The sequence below is a fragment of the Sinohyriopsis cumingii genome, chromosome 17, assembly GCF_028554795.1.
Source record: "Sinohyriopsis cumingii isolate HCF-2022 chromosome 17, ASM2855479v2, whole genome shotgun sequence".
NCBI classification, from domain to species: domain Eukaryota; kingdom Metazoa; phylum Mollusca; class Bivalvia; order Unionida; family Unionidae; genus Sinohyriopsis; species Sinohyriopsis cumingii.
The window spans coordinates 78,503,444-78,522,708 of NC_142977.1; the positions used below are offsets into that span (position 1 = coordinate 78,503,444).

General features: G+C 35.5%; 1 protein-coding gene across 1 annotated transcript in view; it reads left to right on the forward strand.

Annotated features, from left to right (window-relative positions):
- Positions 1-19,265, forward strand: part of LOC149779288 (uncharacterized) — a 237,444-nt gene that overhangs the window by 100,490 nt on the left and 117,689 nt on the right. The window contains 3 exon segments of the mRNA XM_089938418.1: positions 684-733; positions 15,315-15,481; positions 17,920-17,990. Of these exon segments, the coding sequence (XP_089794544.1) occupies positions 684-733; positions 15,315-15,481; positions 17,920-17,990 (288 nt within the window).

Sequence of the window (19,265 nt, forward strand, 5' to 3'; positions counted from 1 at the left end):
AAAAAGTAAATTCAAGTTTATGGCTTCTCAGTAGGATAAGACATTTTCTCCCTGAAAGGCTCAGAAAACTATTTTATAACAGTTACATACAACCCTATTTAGACTACTGTAATACAGTATGGGGTAATTCAAATGGTAAAAACATAGCAAAGCTGGAACATCTTCAAAAAAGAGCATTTGGGCTAATATCAATCCAGAAAGAAAGCAAGGAAAATTTAGCTCATAGGTTAAAAATATTACCTATTAAAGACTGAATCTGAGAAAAGCCAAATTAATGTACAGGATATCTCATAATAGTGCTCCTGGATATTTACAATCACTATTCCAGTATAGGCTACCTAGTAATACTCCCCACCTGCAATCCATGTCTACCAAACAGTATAAAATTCCCAAACCAAATAAGGAGTTATTTAAAAAAAAGTTTCCATACTCTGGAACTCTGCTCTGGAATTGTATTCCAGTTGAGATTAGAAATGCCCAGTCTATTTCCTTCTTCCAAACCCAATATATCCAGTGGCTTCAGAGATGCAGCTAAAATAAGTAAATTCTTTTGTATGAGGGCCTCAAGGTAGATTAGTTTTTAGCTAATTGTGTTACCCTCTCTAAATAAGATCATTATTATTATTAAGGGATTGAAATGGTGTGGAGTATAAATTAGTAATTGCAGTTTTTTAATATTTCAGGAACAAAATGAACTGGACAGGTCAATTCAAGTTCTTGTTGCAGCAGTAAGGTATAGCAATATTAATAATTATTTTATTTAGTTAGGCCTATTAACTTGGCTGCCATCCAGGTTTTGCTTGATTGTTTTTTGTGTCAATATATTTTTTGATACCCATCTAGGTCAGACATTATATTATTATACTGACCATGATCCAACCACTGCAGTATTTATCATGACTGGAGGCTGTGTCATGTACCATAGTCATGCCCACTGCCTCAAGTTCGCGATCATGGCAAGTGAAAATTTAACCTCAGACTTGTACTGGAGGGTAACTTTTGAACCATTGAAGATATTTTATTCAAACTTTGCCTTGTAATAAATAGGACGTTGTTTTGTGTATCATTGCCATGCCCCCTGCTTCAAGGTTAAGGTCATGACAAGGGAAAATGTAATTCTGTCTCTTATATCTTTGTCTGGAGTATGCATTTGAACCTCATAAGGTATGTTAATGAAACTTTAGCCAATCATAACAATGGTGTGTCACACATCATAGCCATGCCCTCTGATTCAAGGTGAAGGTCACAGCAAAGCAAAATTTAATTGACATCGACTTTTGTCCAGAAATTAGTTTTCACCAAAACCGCTCCTGTGTCCTAGTGGTTAGAGCGTCTGCCTCGGATGCAGGAGGTTATGGGTTTGATCCCTGGCCAAGTCATACCAAAGACTTACAAAAATGGTACTAACAGCTGCCTCGATTGGCACTCAGCATTAAGAGGTTAGTGTAAGGACTGGTCAGCCTGGTGTCAGGATAATGTGACTGGGTGGGACATCATTCTTCATGTCTGTGGCATGATGCCCCAGTGCTAGGCATCACTATAAACTGCCACACTGCAGACATTGTAGTGATATGAGTGAAAAATTGTTAAAGCTATGTTAAAAATCCAAATCACACACACACACACACATACACTTTTCACTAACTTTAGATGTTTTAATAAAACCTAACCAGGTATTTATTGTGATTAGACAGTATGTCAAATGCCACAGCCACTCCACTGCCACAAAGTCAAGGTTATAGCAAGGGAAAAAATTGAAACATTGACCTCTGATCATATGTGGGTATCACTATTAAACCAGTGAAGATATATGAGTGAAACTGTACTACATATATATGTTGATTTGACAGTGTCTCATTTTCAGTCTTACCACTGATTCAAGTCATGGTCACAATAAGGGATAATGCAGGTCAGTTGCCTATTTCCTTACCCAGGCTGTTACATTTTAAACCCTGCATATATATTTCTCCTTCGAATATGTTCTGTAATCACATTACATTAGGAATATTTGACGAAAATCTTCTTAAAGTCTATTTTTAGATAGACAAAGGGCAGTAACTCTTGCTCATTACCTCCCCTTGATACCCCTAGTTGTTGCCAGTTTTTAGCTTACAGTGTTCTGAGACATACGCAGTGCAATAGCCTCTAACAATCCAGCCCATTTTTGTATTTTTTTGGACCAATCCAATGTTCATTTTGCATTTATCAATGCGGATTTATCGACCTACTGCAGGTTGTGTACTTTATTTTACAATTTCTGCCAGTGTTTTGAGAGATTTGTCATTCATCGGGGCTTCATCTTGTAGGACCACCATCCCACTATGCTATTGTTGACCTTACACAAGGTCATTATGGGTTAGTGAATTCTGAAGTGCTGCTTGATAATTGTGCTTAATTTATTCGTATTTCATGCTCGTTTGATAGAATTATTATCAACCAAGCATGCAGCATAAATTTTAAACAGGACCATAGGTTTCTGATATGACATTTCACTGATCTGTTAGTTAGGACAGTGTTTTTAGCGACCTAATAATTTCACACATTACTAGTTTCTGCTTTAGTTTTATGTCTTGTGTCCTTTTAGCATATATCAATTAAACGTTCTACAGGCCATTTCAGAGTTAACTATGACTCCTGTTTTATGTTAGGTATACATGGTTTCTGTTATGCAGCATCTATAACATGTGGTTACAACAGTGTTTTGTTTCACTGACTTAGTATTTTCAGCATAATACTAGTTTCTACTTAGGTATCTTGTATCAGAGCATGGTAGCCTACCTTGACTCTGGTTTGGTTTATAGTTTGTACATATTGTCCCTTTTCTATTAACTATGCATTGTTCTTAAGCTTAATATAGGACATACGTTTATGATATAACACATTTATGGGTCTGTTTGTTATGTTAGTGTTTTAGCAACCTAGTAATTTCAACCCTTTACTAGATTCTGCATTAGTTTGTCTTTTGTGTCATTTCCACAGACTATTTATTTAATCAATCTATATGCAGTTTCAAAGCATGGAAGTCCACCATGATTCCTGCTTTGTTATGTATACATTGTTGCTGATATACAGCATCTATAATATGTACTATGTGATGCCAAGCTAGAGGGATTTATACTATTAGCTATGGGATTTATACTATTAGCTATGACTGAGCAGAGTCTTCAAGGCAACCCACTTGACTTATGCTGAGGTTGAAGCCAAGCCAGATGATAACCCGGCACACAGTAAGGGTGATGAGTCATTGATAGTCACATGCGCACCCACATCAACCCCTAATAGTACAGTGGCTTTATGAAACCAATTTGAGCTCAGTGGACCTCCCTGTTCCCTCAGAAGGGGTGAGGGGGCTAATCTGGGTCAGTCAGAGGGCTTCAGGTTTTGTTCATCAACAATTCCCTAGCCCCTCCACATGATACACCATCAGATAGGGAGGTGTTTGCCATTCGATAATAGAGGATAAGGTTGCTCATAAAATATGCAGGAACTTGTGCTAAGGACACATTCCCCAATGAGCTACTCAAGAATTGATTTTGGCTTGCAAATAGCCGGTGGAAGTCCATCATCGACTGGACTCTCCTCACCATATTCAATATTGGGAAGGTGATGTCATTCCGCCTTTCCATCAGATAGGGCAAGTATGTTGTTAGTCTCGATCCAACAGATTTATCCACCCTGTCTATTGCTAGTTTCCACATTTACTGCCACACTGTTATCAACTTGCAATTCTTCTCATTGGCCCTCATCAACCCTTGGGCTTTCACTCACACTAACTTACATGCCAGCCATTACACTTTTGGCGTAATCATTACGCTTTTTTCACTAAATTACACCTTATGCATAAATGTATTTGGATTATGCGTTTTCGGTATATCCCCCTCCCAAAAAAATTAATAATTTGTTTTCTCAATTTTATTAACATCCCCTTAATCCCACAGACCATATTCTAGAAAAGACGGCTTCTATGTAACTACAACATAAGAGTACGCTTGTCCATAGACTTGCATGTGCTTTCCTAACAGTATTATGTTCTATTTATAGCAGCTGCCCTATTTCCAAGAAACTTGCTGGTTCTACTTTCAAACTTTTGACCTAGGTTTCTATTTATAGCAGTTGTATGGCTTAGTTAGGAGAGAATGGACTGGTTTTCTAATTTGTAATCTTTACTTGCAGATTCTTTGTTCAAATTCATATCAGGTATATAACCTGTTTGTAGGTATTTGGTGCTAAAAGTCAAGTCAGATTTATTCTAGTAGATGCATGTGTTAGAGCAAAAATGTTTTTTCATATAATTTCACAGATGGATTAGGGAAGGACGAAAAATCGATTCAGAGATGAATACATGAATTACACAATACAGCGTTCCATTTTTGGATAGCTTCACACCCCTTGCAGGCTGTGTGGAAAGGATTTTAGTAATGGTCATGGTGGTAAACTAAAGAAACCTTGAACTAGCTCATTTTACTAACTCTGATACTAAGGTAACTTCTTTTTTTACAGCAGAGGTAAATTGTGGAAACAAATTTTATAAGTGCAGAGGCATTATATACCGAGTTCTTAATAGAACACGGACTACCCCTAGCAGTAGAAGACTAGATTGGACCTTTGTTCAAACAGATGTTTCCTGATTACAAAATTGCCAAAAATATGCCTTTGCAAGAATAATCATCTAATATTGTTAGGCGTTTAGCAGAAGATACTTCACTTAAAATTGCAGAAACCATGACAATTTTGCCGTTTAGTATTGCAACAGACAGGAGTAGTGGTTATAATGACAAAAACGTACCCAGTCTTTGTAAGAGACTTTGACAATGAAAAGGGCAAAGTCAGAGTGCTCTTCTTTCATTACCAGAATTAATAGTAGATTCCACTGGAGAAAACACTTTTTTATTTGGTTGATAATGCTTTGAATAAATATAAGGTGGCAGAACTGTATGGCGTTTTCAGCAGATAAATCATCAGTGATGGCTGGAATTCATAAAAGAGTTGCATTCTATATTTTGAAAAATGTCATTGTTCGTATCAGGTTGTCTCTGTCATATGATGCAGGAAAGGCTGCTGATAAATTAGAAGGAGAATTCCTGAAGTATCAAGTTGGCACTCTACCTGACAGTGTACTTCATACGGACAGAGTTGATGTTTTTCATCGTATATTCCAGCTAAAAGACCCAATAACTGGAAGATATTATTACGAATTTTACATGAATATAAATATACTAGTTTCATGCCCAGATGGGTAGTTTAAGACTATGTTAAGTAAGATGCTTTGCCAAAGAATGTTCTGTATCATTCATATTATGTACAATGTTAAATGTATTTCACAATGTCCGCCATCTTTGTTTTGGAGGCAGTTTATGTACTGGAGGCACCTCCAGTGTGTCATATCATTGGTGTACATTGTTCCAATGCTGTAAATCACACATATAATAGTTTCATGTACAGATGGATATCCTGAGACTATGTTAAGTTCAATGTATCACAAAACAAATATTCTGTAAGATTGATATTATGTAAAACATTCAATGTATTTCACAGTGTCCTCCATCTTTGTTTTGGAGGCAATTTACGTATTGGAGGCATCTCAGATTTCCACTACGCGGTGTATGTAATCATTATTGAGCACCAATAATCGGTTGATATAACTAGTTTTTACGTAGAATAAGTTATTCTCAACAAGAAAATAACGCACTTACCTTCTCCTGCAAGGATAACGCATTAGGATGGTGTGTGTTCTAATTTTCCTGCACCACCAACTTCAACTTGTTTGGAGGCCATTGTTATATGTTTATACGTGTGACACAAGAATTTTAGTGTTTGATCAAACGTTTGCGATTAAGATTGTAATAATATAATTAGCATTTAATGTTTGTTTTGTATCTTAATAATTTAACGATATTTAATATTTATTGAGTCTTAAATACTTGTTAACAATATGTACTATTTTGGTGGAGTGTTACACTGTGTAGTGCAACCGAAGGTTATAAATAGGGTGTTGCACAAACCAGTCAGTTTCCCTTCAACCGGCATCAGGTTTGTGTGCAACTGCAATATATAATCGGCTTCCAAAAGTGATAAAGGAATGTTATCATTCTCTAAGTAGAAATTAAGTAGAAATAATCATATTAGAAAATATACATTCATTTATGCAATATAAAAATAAATAGTAAATTTATTTACTAGGGAAAATCAAAACCAAAGATAAAGTGTTGAGTACTCTTACCTAGGATATAGGGCCTCCATAACACTATTTCAGTACATTTGTATGACTGTATATTTTTATTGTAAAAGAAATGGTCACCCATTTTGCCTGTTAATTCTATTTATTTGAATCTGTTTGTATTGGGATTTTAATGTTACCCCTAAGAATATTATAACGTTATTATAGTAAATTTTATTTGATCACTATTATTATTTAATACTAGTTGTTGAGACCGCTGGTTATAAGTATATTTACGTTCTGTTATGCTAATTTATTTATTGACTAGGAAGAGAATATGTGAATTCTGTTATATTGAATTGTTTATTGACATTTTAAGGCATAAATAAATCCTCTATTTTTCTCATTCAGATTTTATGTTGTTTATATATTTAGATAAATAATCTCCTCACAGATAAGTAGCTAGTATAAGAAGCCATTATTTCTACAGGGATTTCGTCTGTTATCAGACGACTTACTATGTACTACCAGTACATTATACTATTGCAACCAATTCAAAGTCTCAGTTTAAGGATTGCCAAACCATCGAAACATCTAAATATAAGGGACCTTGTGCAGGGAAATTAAACTGGGGTGGAGCACGTTACAATATAAATTTCCTCTTCTTTGTCAGGTTATGAAAGGAATATTGGTTCTTTACCATTCTAATGCTGACTGAGAGATTGTTCAGTATTGTTAACAAAAGTAAAACTGAATTCAGATCCAGGCTCTGTAACCCAGCAATTAGTGCTCTACTAGTATGCAAAAACATTCATAGTCTCAGCTGGTACAAAGTGTTTTGAAATGCAATACAAGTCTATTGCTTTTTAAAGCTCAGAGTGTTATATACGAAAACTTGAAGCAGTAATTGATGTTAAAAGTCCAGAGGGATAAATAAATCATTTTGTACATATGCTCATTGAATTTTGTCATGTTTTATGTGGATTACTCTTTTTCTGCTCAGATTACTCTTTTTGTCGACTTGGATTACACTTTTTCCTCACCAGTAGTTGGCATGTATGCACTAGGGACTCCGCTGTCTCCCTGTTACAGGTGTCATCATCTAAATTGACAGCAGCATGCCTGGGCAGCATCTCTGTACATTGCAGAATTTTGTCCATTTGGGCACTGACTTCTTATCCAACCAGAATCAGGCATGTCCCTTTGTGTTCACACTCCCAGAATCATCGAACTCATCAAGTCTGTTTCCATCAAGACTTGAATTTCATCAAGAGAGTTCTTGCAACTCCTCAGCTATTACACAGCAGCGGACTTGACCCCGCTCGGCTGTCTCATTATGCGGACCTGGCCAGCACATTGGCACTGTTTTACATCCTCTTAATCAATCAGTCAAGATTACACCTGAAATTTGATCATTCCCATGTCAGCATGGCAATCCAGGCTTGCTAGCCATTGGATCTCACTGAAGAACCCCAGGAAGAAATGTAAAGTACCACTGCCTGTGCACATGGTGGGAGTACCAACCTGTTGCTGATCTTCACACAAATTAGTGACACCTTAGGAATGGCCTCTACACATCAGTATCACAGAAAGGAAGGCTTTCATCAATACCTTTCATTTCTGTAAAGATCGATCCTGTAGGCAAAATGATCCTCTTTTGATCTGACAACACTGTGTTGGTTACCTGTACCCTCAAACAGGGAGGTACCAGACCACTTGTCCGGTGTTCTGATTTTGCATTTTTCTACAGCAGTCTCCATATCAACATACAATTCAGACACCTTCTTGCTGCATCAGTGGCTTCACCGAGGTCTTTCACATGGAATCAGTTGGTTGTCACATGGATTTACACTCTTCAAGGGCATCCAATTGACCCCTTGGTGACATGGTGGAATCAACAGCTACCACCTCCATCCCGCAGTTAAAGACGTATCAGCTTGAGCCATGAGCTGCACTGTCAGCCATCTGGGAGGGGTCGTGGGCCTGTGCCACCCCTCCTATGGTGCTACAATTATATGGTCAGAATGGCTAGATGTCTTCGATAGCCTCTCTTTGAGGGCACAGACACTGTATCATCTAATTTTCCCAATGATAATACACCTAGGAAGATTCCAGCCACCCTCAAGCACTACTTGAGATGCAGAGGGACAAGTTGTGGCACAAGCAATGCCTCTTCTCACGTGGCTTACTGCTTTGAAGTTTCAAGCAATCTCTGAGACAGAACACAGGATATCATGCTTCATACCCTTTATTCCTGGCTGAAGGGGGTCATATGCTTTGTGTACTCTGACATCTCACCAGATCAGAGTAGCTTCACATCTGTGTCCTCAAGCACTACTTGAGATACACAGAGACAAGTTGTGACAGCCAAAATATCACTTCCTCCTGGTCAGGGTCAGAATAAAAGGAATCACCCTTCAAGACCTTGCTTTGTGGTTGAAGTGGGTTATATGCTTGGCATACTCTGAGATCTCTCAATATGAGAGTCGCTTCGTTAGGATTACAGCTCATGAGATTAGAGACATTTCTGTGAGCCTCTCTTTTGAATGTAATGTTTCAATACGAGACATTATAGAAGCTGTTGGCTAGCATGCAGAGTAAATCTTCTCAAGTGTTTACATCAGGGATTTGGCGTTGCAGAGACAAATGTTGGATCTAGTAGGGCTGGTGGCAGCAGCATAGATGGCCACCAGACCCAACTAGACCATTCAACAGCCCATTAGCTTCACTGGATTTGCCAGTGAAAGTTTTGGTAGGTGAGAAGATCTCTACTTCATCTTCTCAGCCATGTATATATATATATATATATATATATATATATATATATATATATATATATATATATATATATATATATATATATATATATATATATATATATATATATATATATATATATATATCTATATATATCTATGTATGTTTGTATATATACAGTGTGACCCTGCTATAACACGGTAGTTGGGAGCCATAAAACCCGACCACTTTATATACCGAACCATGTTATATGCAATCAAGTCAGTTAAAGAATTGTGGGTGGGTGGTTGGGTGTAATAAATGCGGACGGTAAAATACATGCTTCATCAGCACAGTTACCATCTTAAATTGATGCATATTAAATGAGAAATACACCTGTAGTGAAAACAGAGAAGACATAATATAATAGTTTACTTTATTTAGAGAACCATGAATTGGTACATATACATAAATCCTGTTTATATATAAATGTTTAATGTATAGCATGACTAGAGTATCAACACCATGTACTCACCTGCGAACTTCATCATATACATTGAATCCACAATACAAGTGATTCCATCAAAAATATGCACACACACAGCTTTAAAATATTCTTTGATTTTGTAACAGGTCATATTAGTCTGAATTCAGTGGAAAAATGTAACACAATCACATAACGAATGACGAAATACATTTACTTTAAAGTAGGTTCCAAGTCGGTAAAAGTTAGTTTGCATTTTAAGCCGCCGTTGGTAGCGTTTGTAAGCATAGACTTTTTCCCTACAAAAAGGAAACTTTCACAGCACAGTTAACGTGTTCCTGTCACATTGGAAAATGCAAAAATCCAACAGATTCCATCACTTTTATTTAAGTTTGGTACTGACTTCATTTGAAGAAAAGTTCTTTGCTGTTGTTGAAAGATTGTAGTTAGCTTTCTTTGATGAAGGCTGCATGCGCTATTGAAGTCACTGCTAAAGGACAGCTTTGGAGAACCAAATGAATGCCCATTTCTTATTCTGGTGGCAACATCAAGTAATTGTATTGCTGAGTACGTTTTCATAACAGTCGGTGCTTCAAAGGTAATCTGTTGCCTTTGAAATTTCAGCAAACTATTTTATCTGGGTACATTTTTAAAAAAGAATTGGCCATCATTTAGACTATTCTAGTTACTGTCCCTCCATGCCTACTGAATAAACCAATAAGTAAGATGTATTTTTTTTTTTTACATTTGTGGTAGCAGCGTGATGCTGCCTTCCATGCATGCATCTGAAAATTAACAAAGGTTCAACGGACGATAGAGACGCAGGTGTTCTGATGACAGGGATTATTACAGAAAACATGAGTGTTCTGAAGGATTTAATTCTGAGTGACAAGAAGAGGAATTTTACCATCCACATACAAATGTCAGTCTTTGTAAATGTATTAATTACTAGCAAGCGGCCGAAAATCTCCGTTACCAGAAATGTCAACAACAAAAAAGTGGATATTTCAGAACATAAGAACTCATGCTAGATGTCAAGATAAGTGGATTATGACATAACAATGCACTGTTTAGATGGTTTGTTAGTATGGACAAAGAATTTGTTTGTGTAACAATAGATAAATTTCAGTGCATTTTATATCCAGTTTGTGGCTTCCTTTCATGGGGCCTCCGAATTTCTGCACTCCAAACCAATGGTTGTATAAAAATTTAAACAACCAACAATGTCGCCAATAAATAAAAAAGCCACATGGTATGTTTTGCAGTCAATAAGGAAAAACAATCTAGGTTTGCGACATTGGCGAATACCTACGCAATCCCAGAATAAACTTTTTATGTGGTTTTTTTTCTTCTTACTTCTAAGAAGAAGAAAATACTTTTTCGTGTGCGAGAAAAATGCATATAAAATTTCAGGAGCCAAGCTACGATCATCTTGTATTATTCATATGCGATATCTTCCCCAAAATGATAAGCAACTTTTTACGTTTTTTGCATACTTTTTAATTATTTTTTTTGTGCACAAGAAAAATACATGTATATGAAATTTCGGGAGCCACGCCACAACCACGTTATATCTGAATTCGCGTTATAATGGAGCATGCAATAGCGGGTTCACACTGTGTGTGTGTGTATATATATATATATATCCAGCCACTCATCTCCAGAAGGATACGGGGCCCCGAGTGGCCGAGTGGTCTAATGCACTCTCCATTATGGATCACTGCCATCTCACCTCTCTCTGCGCTGGTTCGAGTCTCGGATTCAGCCAATGTGAGTATGTGAGAAAGCTTGCCAGTAGCTTCTCGTGGGTCGGTGGTTCTTTCTGGGGTTTTCCCAGGTTCTTCCTCCACCGTTAATACTGGCCGCCATGTATAGCCTATCCTGTGCTGAAAAATGGCATTAAACCCCACAACAACAACAACAACAACAACAACCAGAAGGATACCCAAGGTAGAGGCTGTATTCTCAGCATCCCATCCTCCTATTATTTTTTCTCCTAATGTAATGTGATTGGGGAACATATTGAAATTTGAAGGAGAAAGCATATTTTTAAAGTAAATTACGTATCTCCGAGAATACTTACCCAATTACATTACTTAAAATCCCTCCCAACCACCCCATCATGCGAGCGTCTGCGCTAATGTCTTGCTGAACCAAAAACTGATAACACCTGGTGGTATCTAGAGGAGGTAATGGGCAAATGTTACTGCCCTTTGTCGATCTAAAAATAGACAGGAAAAATTTTTACATCTTTTAAAAGTCCTTGATTCCCAAGGTAGCAGGCTAATATTCCTAACATAACGTGATTGGGTAAGTATTCTTGGAGAAACATAATTTATAAAATAAATGTGCTTTTTTATGAAATGCTATACTTCTCCACAACCTGTCATACAGCAATCAAGCTACTAGCTTGCAAGTCAAAGGCATATATTGGGAAAATACTGCTTGTTTTACTCATTTTTTATTAATCTTTTTTTCCATTGTTTAGTTTAGTGAAAATCTGGTGGCATTTAGATGTCACAGATATGGTTCATAGTGCTTGATTTGCTGAAGTGTTTGGAAGTAATCTTGTTTCTCATTTTAATACATCGATTGTTCTAGGACTTTACAAACATGTGTACTAGGGTACATAGAAAATTCCTGGATCAGATGGTTAAAAATAAAGGTCACAGGTCTAATTTTATGAAGGTTTGGGATAAAATTTTCAAAAGGATAAATCATTATCTTTAATTTACATTTTACTACCTGTAACCAGTTGATTTGATAAAGCGGACATTTAGGTGACATTTTGAAAGGATGAATTTGACAGCATAGAAAACAAAATATGACTTCAATAGTGCCAAGAAAACCCAAGGAATTTATTTTTGAAAAGAATATGAAAAATTAGGAGAATCAGCTGCCAAGAAAAGAGATTCCTGACTTAAGTCTGGTGAAGAATTTTGTGAATTTTTATGAGCTGTTATTGTTACTGAAGATTAGACATACTTGTTACAATGTCTGTCCATTCAACTGTCTGTTCACATGTCTATTCCACATGGTATTAACTTTAAGGTTTATCTACAAGAAAAAGAAGAAATATGTCTAGTGTGGATGATTTATGATCAAATCAAATATTTATTGTTTTGTCAGGAGGCATAGAATTTTGTAAGATATTGTAAGGGCACAGGTTAAAGTTGAAGGTAACAAGGGATAATTGGTTTAATTTGTTAAACTGACTTCTTAAGATGTTTCTCTGAAAGGTTCCATTGGAATTTGCAGACACGTTTATAATCCTTAGAGAGAATCAGAGATCTTGGAAACGCTTAATTACATGTGTTTGGATGAAAATGTTCGATCTGGAATGCAGAAAATCACCCATGCAGGAGTCCTCTTTACGCATTTTTTTTTGTTGCAAACAGGAAACTTTCATGACACAATAAATATGTTCTAATCACTATGAAAAATTAAACAATGCTTTTATTTAAGTTATTTGCTGACTTCCTTTGATCAGAGGTTGTTGGCTTGCTTGGATGAAGGTACATGTGGTATTGAAGGTGCTGCTAAAAGCTCTCTTTGAAGGACCAAACCACTACCCATTTGTTATTGATGTGGCAGCATCAAATAATTGTATAACACTGAGACATAATTTTTTTTTATTTGCTTAGTATATATCGGTTTTTCAAAGGTAATCAGTATTCTTTGAAGTTGTAGCAAAACTATTTTTTCTGGTATATTTTTAAAAAAAATAATTTTGCCATCACCTGTTAACTGTAGTCATTTCCTGTTCCCGCCTTCAGAGGTGGTTGACTGTAGCTAGTCAGGTGCATGGCTATTATTGTTATATTACAGCATACAGTACCAAGGCCAAACATCAGCAGAAGCGGATTATGATATAAATGCACTGTCAGGGTGGTTCATCAATGTGAAACAAGGATTTGTTTATGTGACATTAGATTCCAGTGCATTTTTATATCCAAATTTGCAGCTTCCAGTCATCATGCCTTTGAATTTCTCAAGTCCAAACCCAAGACTGTATATACAGTTTTTATCAGCCAATAATGTTGTCACCAAAAATATCGGCAGATGGTATATTTTGTCGCTAACAATGGAAAGAAACTGCAATTTGCGACACTAGCAAAGCCCAGTGTGATCCCTGTTATTTTGTTCATTTCTGATTGTAGCCATATAAAATATTGCATGCGACCTCGAAATCAAAACATGTCAAGACTTAAACAAAATCTCGTTTGCAAATTTGGGTAAGTATTTTGGGGTTAAATGGAAAACTGATCAAGATTTTAATGAGATTAAGAACTGTGCTAAAGTTTATTATTTGGAATAAAACTTTCCTTGGATTGACAAAATTTATTCTGATGGACAAAATAGAGCTATATGCCATGGTGCAAAGAATGTGGAAATTAAACTCTATGGCAACTACTGTTTCTTATAATCTGCAAAGTTCCACATTTTCTTTGCATGAAACATCATGAGACCACCTACTTGCTTGGTAGTCGTAAAATCATTTAACTGCACAGTGACAGAAGCCTGTACAGTTCTGTTCAAGAGTATAGAGATGTATTTCCAGACTTTGCAGTCTTAGCTGCAATTGTGTTGGTGTCACTAGTGACATCTGTGGCATGTGAGAGAGGCCTCAGTGTACAGACAAAATCAAAATGAAAGGAAGGTCCAGAATAAAACATGAGACCTTAACACAATTGATGCAAGTCAAAGAAGAGGGACCTAGTGTGGAGGAATATGATACAAAGCCCAGCATCAGAAAATTTTGTAAAATGTGACGTAGACGAAAGTGAACTATATTGTATTTAAAGAATATATTTGTACATGATATCAATTTTAATACATAATTTTTTAAAGAATTATAAATAATTATAAATAAATAAAACTGACAAAGTTTTGTGTCTGTTTATTCCTGGCATTATAATGGACATTTAGCCACTGCAACATGCTTCTGGGAGGGGACTGCAACTTTTGTTGGTGGGACTCCTATTTTTACCAAATTAGGAGTCCTGGACTCCCTAGTTTTAAAATCCTAGTGAGACCTCGGAGAATATTTAAAGATAATTGCCATTAGGCTTTGCAGACAGTTTGTAATCCTTAGAGATAATATTTAAAGATAATTTACATTGAGGTTTGCAGACATGCATGTAAACGTTTTAGAGAGAGAATATTTAAAGATAATTTCCATTGAGGTTGGCAAATACACATGTAATCATTAGAGAGAGATTATTTAAAGATATTTTACATTGAAGATTGCAGACATGCATGCAGTCCTTAGAGAGAGATTATTTTAAGATAATTTCCATTGAGGTTTGCAAACACACATGTAATCCTTAGAGATTATTTAAAGATAATTTCCATTGAGGTTTGCAGACGTGCATGTAATCCTTAGAGAGAGATTATTTAAAGATAATTTCCATAGAGGTTTGCAGACGTGCATGTAATCCTTAGAGAGAGATTATTTAAAGATAATTTCCATTGAGGTTTGCAGACGTGCATGTAATCCTTAGAGAGAGATTATTTAAAGATAATTTCCATAGAGGTTTGCAGACGTGCATGTAATCCTTAGAGAGAGATTATTTAAAGATAATTTCCATTGAGGTTTGCAGACGTGCATGTAATCCTTAGAGAGAGATTATTTAAAGATAATTTCCATTGAGGTTTGCAGACGTGCATGTAATCCTTAGAGAGAGATTATTTAAAGATAATTTCCATAGAGGTTTGCAGACATGCATATAATCCTTAGAGAGGGAACATTCAAAGGTAATTGCCAAATTTGTGAATTGAAGTTTATCCATGTTTTGAATAGTAGAGTAAAATCAAGATTCCACTGACATTCTTCGCAGGTGAAACAAGTAATGTATATATTTGAAGTAATAACATCACTGAAATAGTGTCAGTTTCAGTAATGTATTTCCTGAAAATCTGTTTGCTACCTTACAGAAGCAAAGATTTCTCCAGTCTGCCTGGAATCTGTTCTGATGTCGTTGAGCAGTTTGCATCTCTCAGCATTTGTCCATCTGTGCATGCAGCCATTTTGTCCCAGCTTTCCAAGACATTTGAAGACAATTATCAAAATATGATCCTTGCAGTGCGGTCATCAGCTGCAGGTATTCTATTTTGCCTAATTTGTTTTTGTCTCATCTGCAAAATCAAATAGCAAAAGAATGATACATGTTCTGTTAAAAAATTTGTGTTATATGTTTGTTTTAAGTTTACAACATATCAGTACTCAAAAGTGTATCTTGTTGCTAAGCAGTTGACTCATCATGGTAGCTGAACTGGCCAAGTGCATTAGCCTGTTTAGAAACAGCATCTTTCTTGTTATGGTATGGAAAACTAACTATTGAACCAATTAGCTCTGATTTTATTCAAAAGGTTTTAAAAATCATTTACATGAAGGTTTAAAAAAAAACATTTTTTGGGCAAGAAACATATTCCGAGGCCATTATCTTTAAACTTGATTTATATTACAACATATTTGAATATGGTTTAGTTTGCTGTTTGATGGATAAAGAAACTGGAGAGAAACAAGAACCGTGCTTGAACAACCCATGCTGCCCATATGGATTAAATGTTGGACACCATAAAGTTACGAAGCTGATGGTCTAACAGTTACACCATTCAGACTACATGGTCTGACAATTATACCATTCAGACTACATGGTCTGACAGTTATACCATTCAGACTACATGTTCTAACAGCTATACCATTCAGACTACATGGTCTGACAGTTATACCATTCAGACTACATGTTCTAACAGCTATACCATTCAGGCTACATGGTCTAACAGTTATACCATTCAGACTACATGGTCTAACAGTTACACCATTCAGACTACATGGTCTAACAGTTATACCATTCAGACTACATGGTCTAACAGTTGCACCATTCCAACTACATGGTCTAACAGTACACCATGCAGACTTCATGGTCTAACATTTATATCATCCAGGATACATGAGATCATTTGTTTTTACCTATGAAAATAATTGTTTTAATCCTGCCTCAAAACTTGGAAAATATTTATAGGTTACTGCATTTGTATGGGAAAATATGAACGAGTTTTTTGAATGGAAATACTGCACATCCTTGGGAGTGCAGTATATCCATCCGACAAAACGAGTTCATATGTTCCCATACAAATACAGTAACCTTTTTATTATACACTCATTTTTTTATTCTATCTAATGCTTAATTATATTAACAAAATACACTACTAGAAACAAAGTAACTGAATGTATGCCATATTCCAAACTAAATACACAAGGGCAGATTCATCATTACACAACAGCAACATTATTAATGCACACATAACTCCACCCAGATAAATTTGAACTTAATCGCACTTGACATAACTTTCGAAAGAAATCGACGTGTCTAGTTAAAATTGGAATTTGGAGTTATATTGTGAATGAACACACATTGCAGCAACTTTTGAATTTCATCTGGAATGAATAGATTTTGGTATTTTTTTCGATTCTACGAAATGTTTTGATTATGGACTGGATTTATATGTGACAATTCCACATGTAATACATCAAATTGAAGTAGCAAGGGAGAAGCGTGTTGACATCTGCAAATGTGTTTCTGTTTCTGTCATTGAATGTTTGAAATCATAATGTGGGAAAATTATGAAGTCTTTCAATTGCAATTAACAAAAAGACACTATGGAAGTTAATGCTTATTTCATTTTGAGTGCAGTAAGGAGGATGTAATTGCACTTATATGCGAAATTACAGTACAATTTTGAAATGTGTAATCAAGATTGAGAACCATTGACATGGCTCATGTAATTCGAATTTGCAGAACTAAGAAAGCACGTTTTGAGGAAATTCAGGATGTAAAATTGTAACTATATTTTTTTGCCATTATCACCAGCAAAAGAAGACAGTATATGCCTTGTCACTTGTATGTTATTTATAAGGACCCTTTCTTGTGTCTGTTGTATAGCTAGCCTAAATCCGAAACATTGTATCAAAATAGTTAACGCAGAATGTGCCAAAGCAGCTGGTATGTGGCAGGCCACAAAACATCTGCTTTACTTCATTTAGAAACAAATTTTAACAACCACAACGTAAAGTGCCTACTATGCGAGTGTACATGATTTGTTTACAAATCAAAATTGCTGGCGTCTGCAACTATTGTTTGTTTACAATAGAAAGTAGTTCTTTTATGTATGTGAATGCAATATTTGTATTTGCAGGTGAGTTCAGTATCAGGTAATATTGCATGATTCTGACAATGTAAAGTTAACAGAGAAAAAAATGAGCATATAAAAATTGTTTTTATCTGCTTATAACTTTGAAAATATTTGTTTTTATTTGCCTAATACTAACCATAAAGTATTTTTTTTAAAATAAAATTTTTACTATTGTAGTGTATTTTGTAACAAAGGTTTTTTTAAATGTAAGTCTTAGAGATAATAGAGTTGAACAATTACCAATGTCAAGCACTCTAGTAGATTTTCAAAATACTTATAGTCTTGTGGTCAATTTTGATTTCCCTCAGATGAAAATATTTCTTAATTTTTTTGTATCCTTTAGATGAAGACCATGGGGATGCATCATCTGCAGGTCAAATGGAGACATATCTTGGGGTCAGAGGTCAAGCAGAGGTCAGTGATAATCAGTTCTTTTAGAAGTAGACTGTTACAAATACAAGATTCATATTTGATGAGAGATAGTTTATACCTTACCTTACTGTATTCTTTGAAAGACGTGTCATTTATTACAATGTGAAAATATGTCTGCCTGTTGTATACATTACAGCTATTCCTTATTATAATTCACTTTGATATAATACAATTCTAGATATAACATGGTACCATAGTTGACCCTATAACAAAAATCATATCAGTATATTACAGCATGAATTAACATTATAAACTTACTTTCTTTTCAAAACAGTAATAGTTTTAAAAAATCATTCATGCTGTGACACAGTTTGGCATATTGTATTGTTCTCTTTATATCTTGGTTTTGGTACATAACACTGTTCTCACTATAATTTGGTCATTATATAGTGTGGTCATCAGTTATGGAGCCAAACTACTACATTATAATGAGGAAGAACTTTAGTAGTAGTGAAAGTGATATATAGTACAACTCCCATGATAAGACCAGGTACCAGGCCATGTATAATATATCATGTACAACTCCCATGATAAGACCAGGTACCAGGCCATGTATAATATATCATGTACAACTCCCATGATAAGACCAGGTACCAGGCCATGTATAATATATCATGTACAACTCCCATGATAAGACCAGGTACCAGGCCATGTATAATATATCATGTACAACTCCCATGATAAGAGCAGGTACCAGGCCATGTATAAATATATCATGTACAACTCCCATGATAAGACCAGGTACCAGGCCATGTATAATATATCATGTACAACTCCCATGATAAGACCAGGTACCAGGCCATGTATAATATATCATGTACAACTCCCATGATAAGACCAGGTACCAGGCCATGTATAATTTTGGAGAAGTGTGTAGTGGTCATATCAAAGTTTTATTGCAAAGAATTTTTGAAAATAAATATTGTATAAATTGTGGATGGACATAAAATTTAATCAAGGCTTATTGGAAAAATAAGTTGTAGTTAAAAAAAATCCCTCCTTTCAAGGTTGCACTGGATGCCACACACTATTTATATCTTAGAAATTAAGACCTAAAAGCAGATGCTGATAATGTGTCTTAAAAATGAAATCACAAAAAATAGAAATCTCTCAGCCTATTAGTTTTGTGTGTAAGGGAAATAGCTAGTGTAAGCTCTGTATCTTTTGTTTACATCTGTCACCTCCATTTAATTTATATCATGGGTCACTTGCAGTAGCTTGTCTACTAGCATTGTCTTTCATAGCCTACAACTTTGA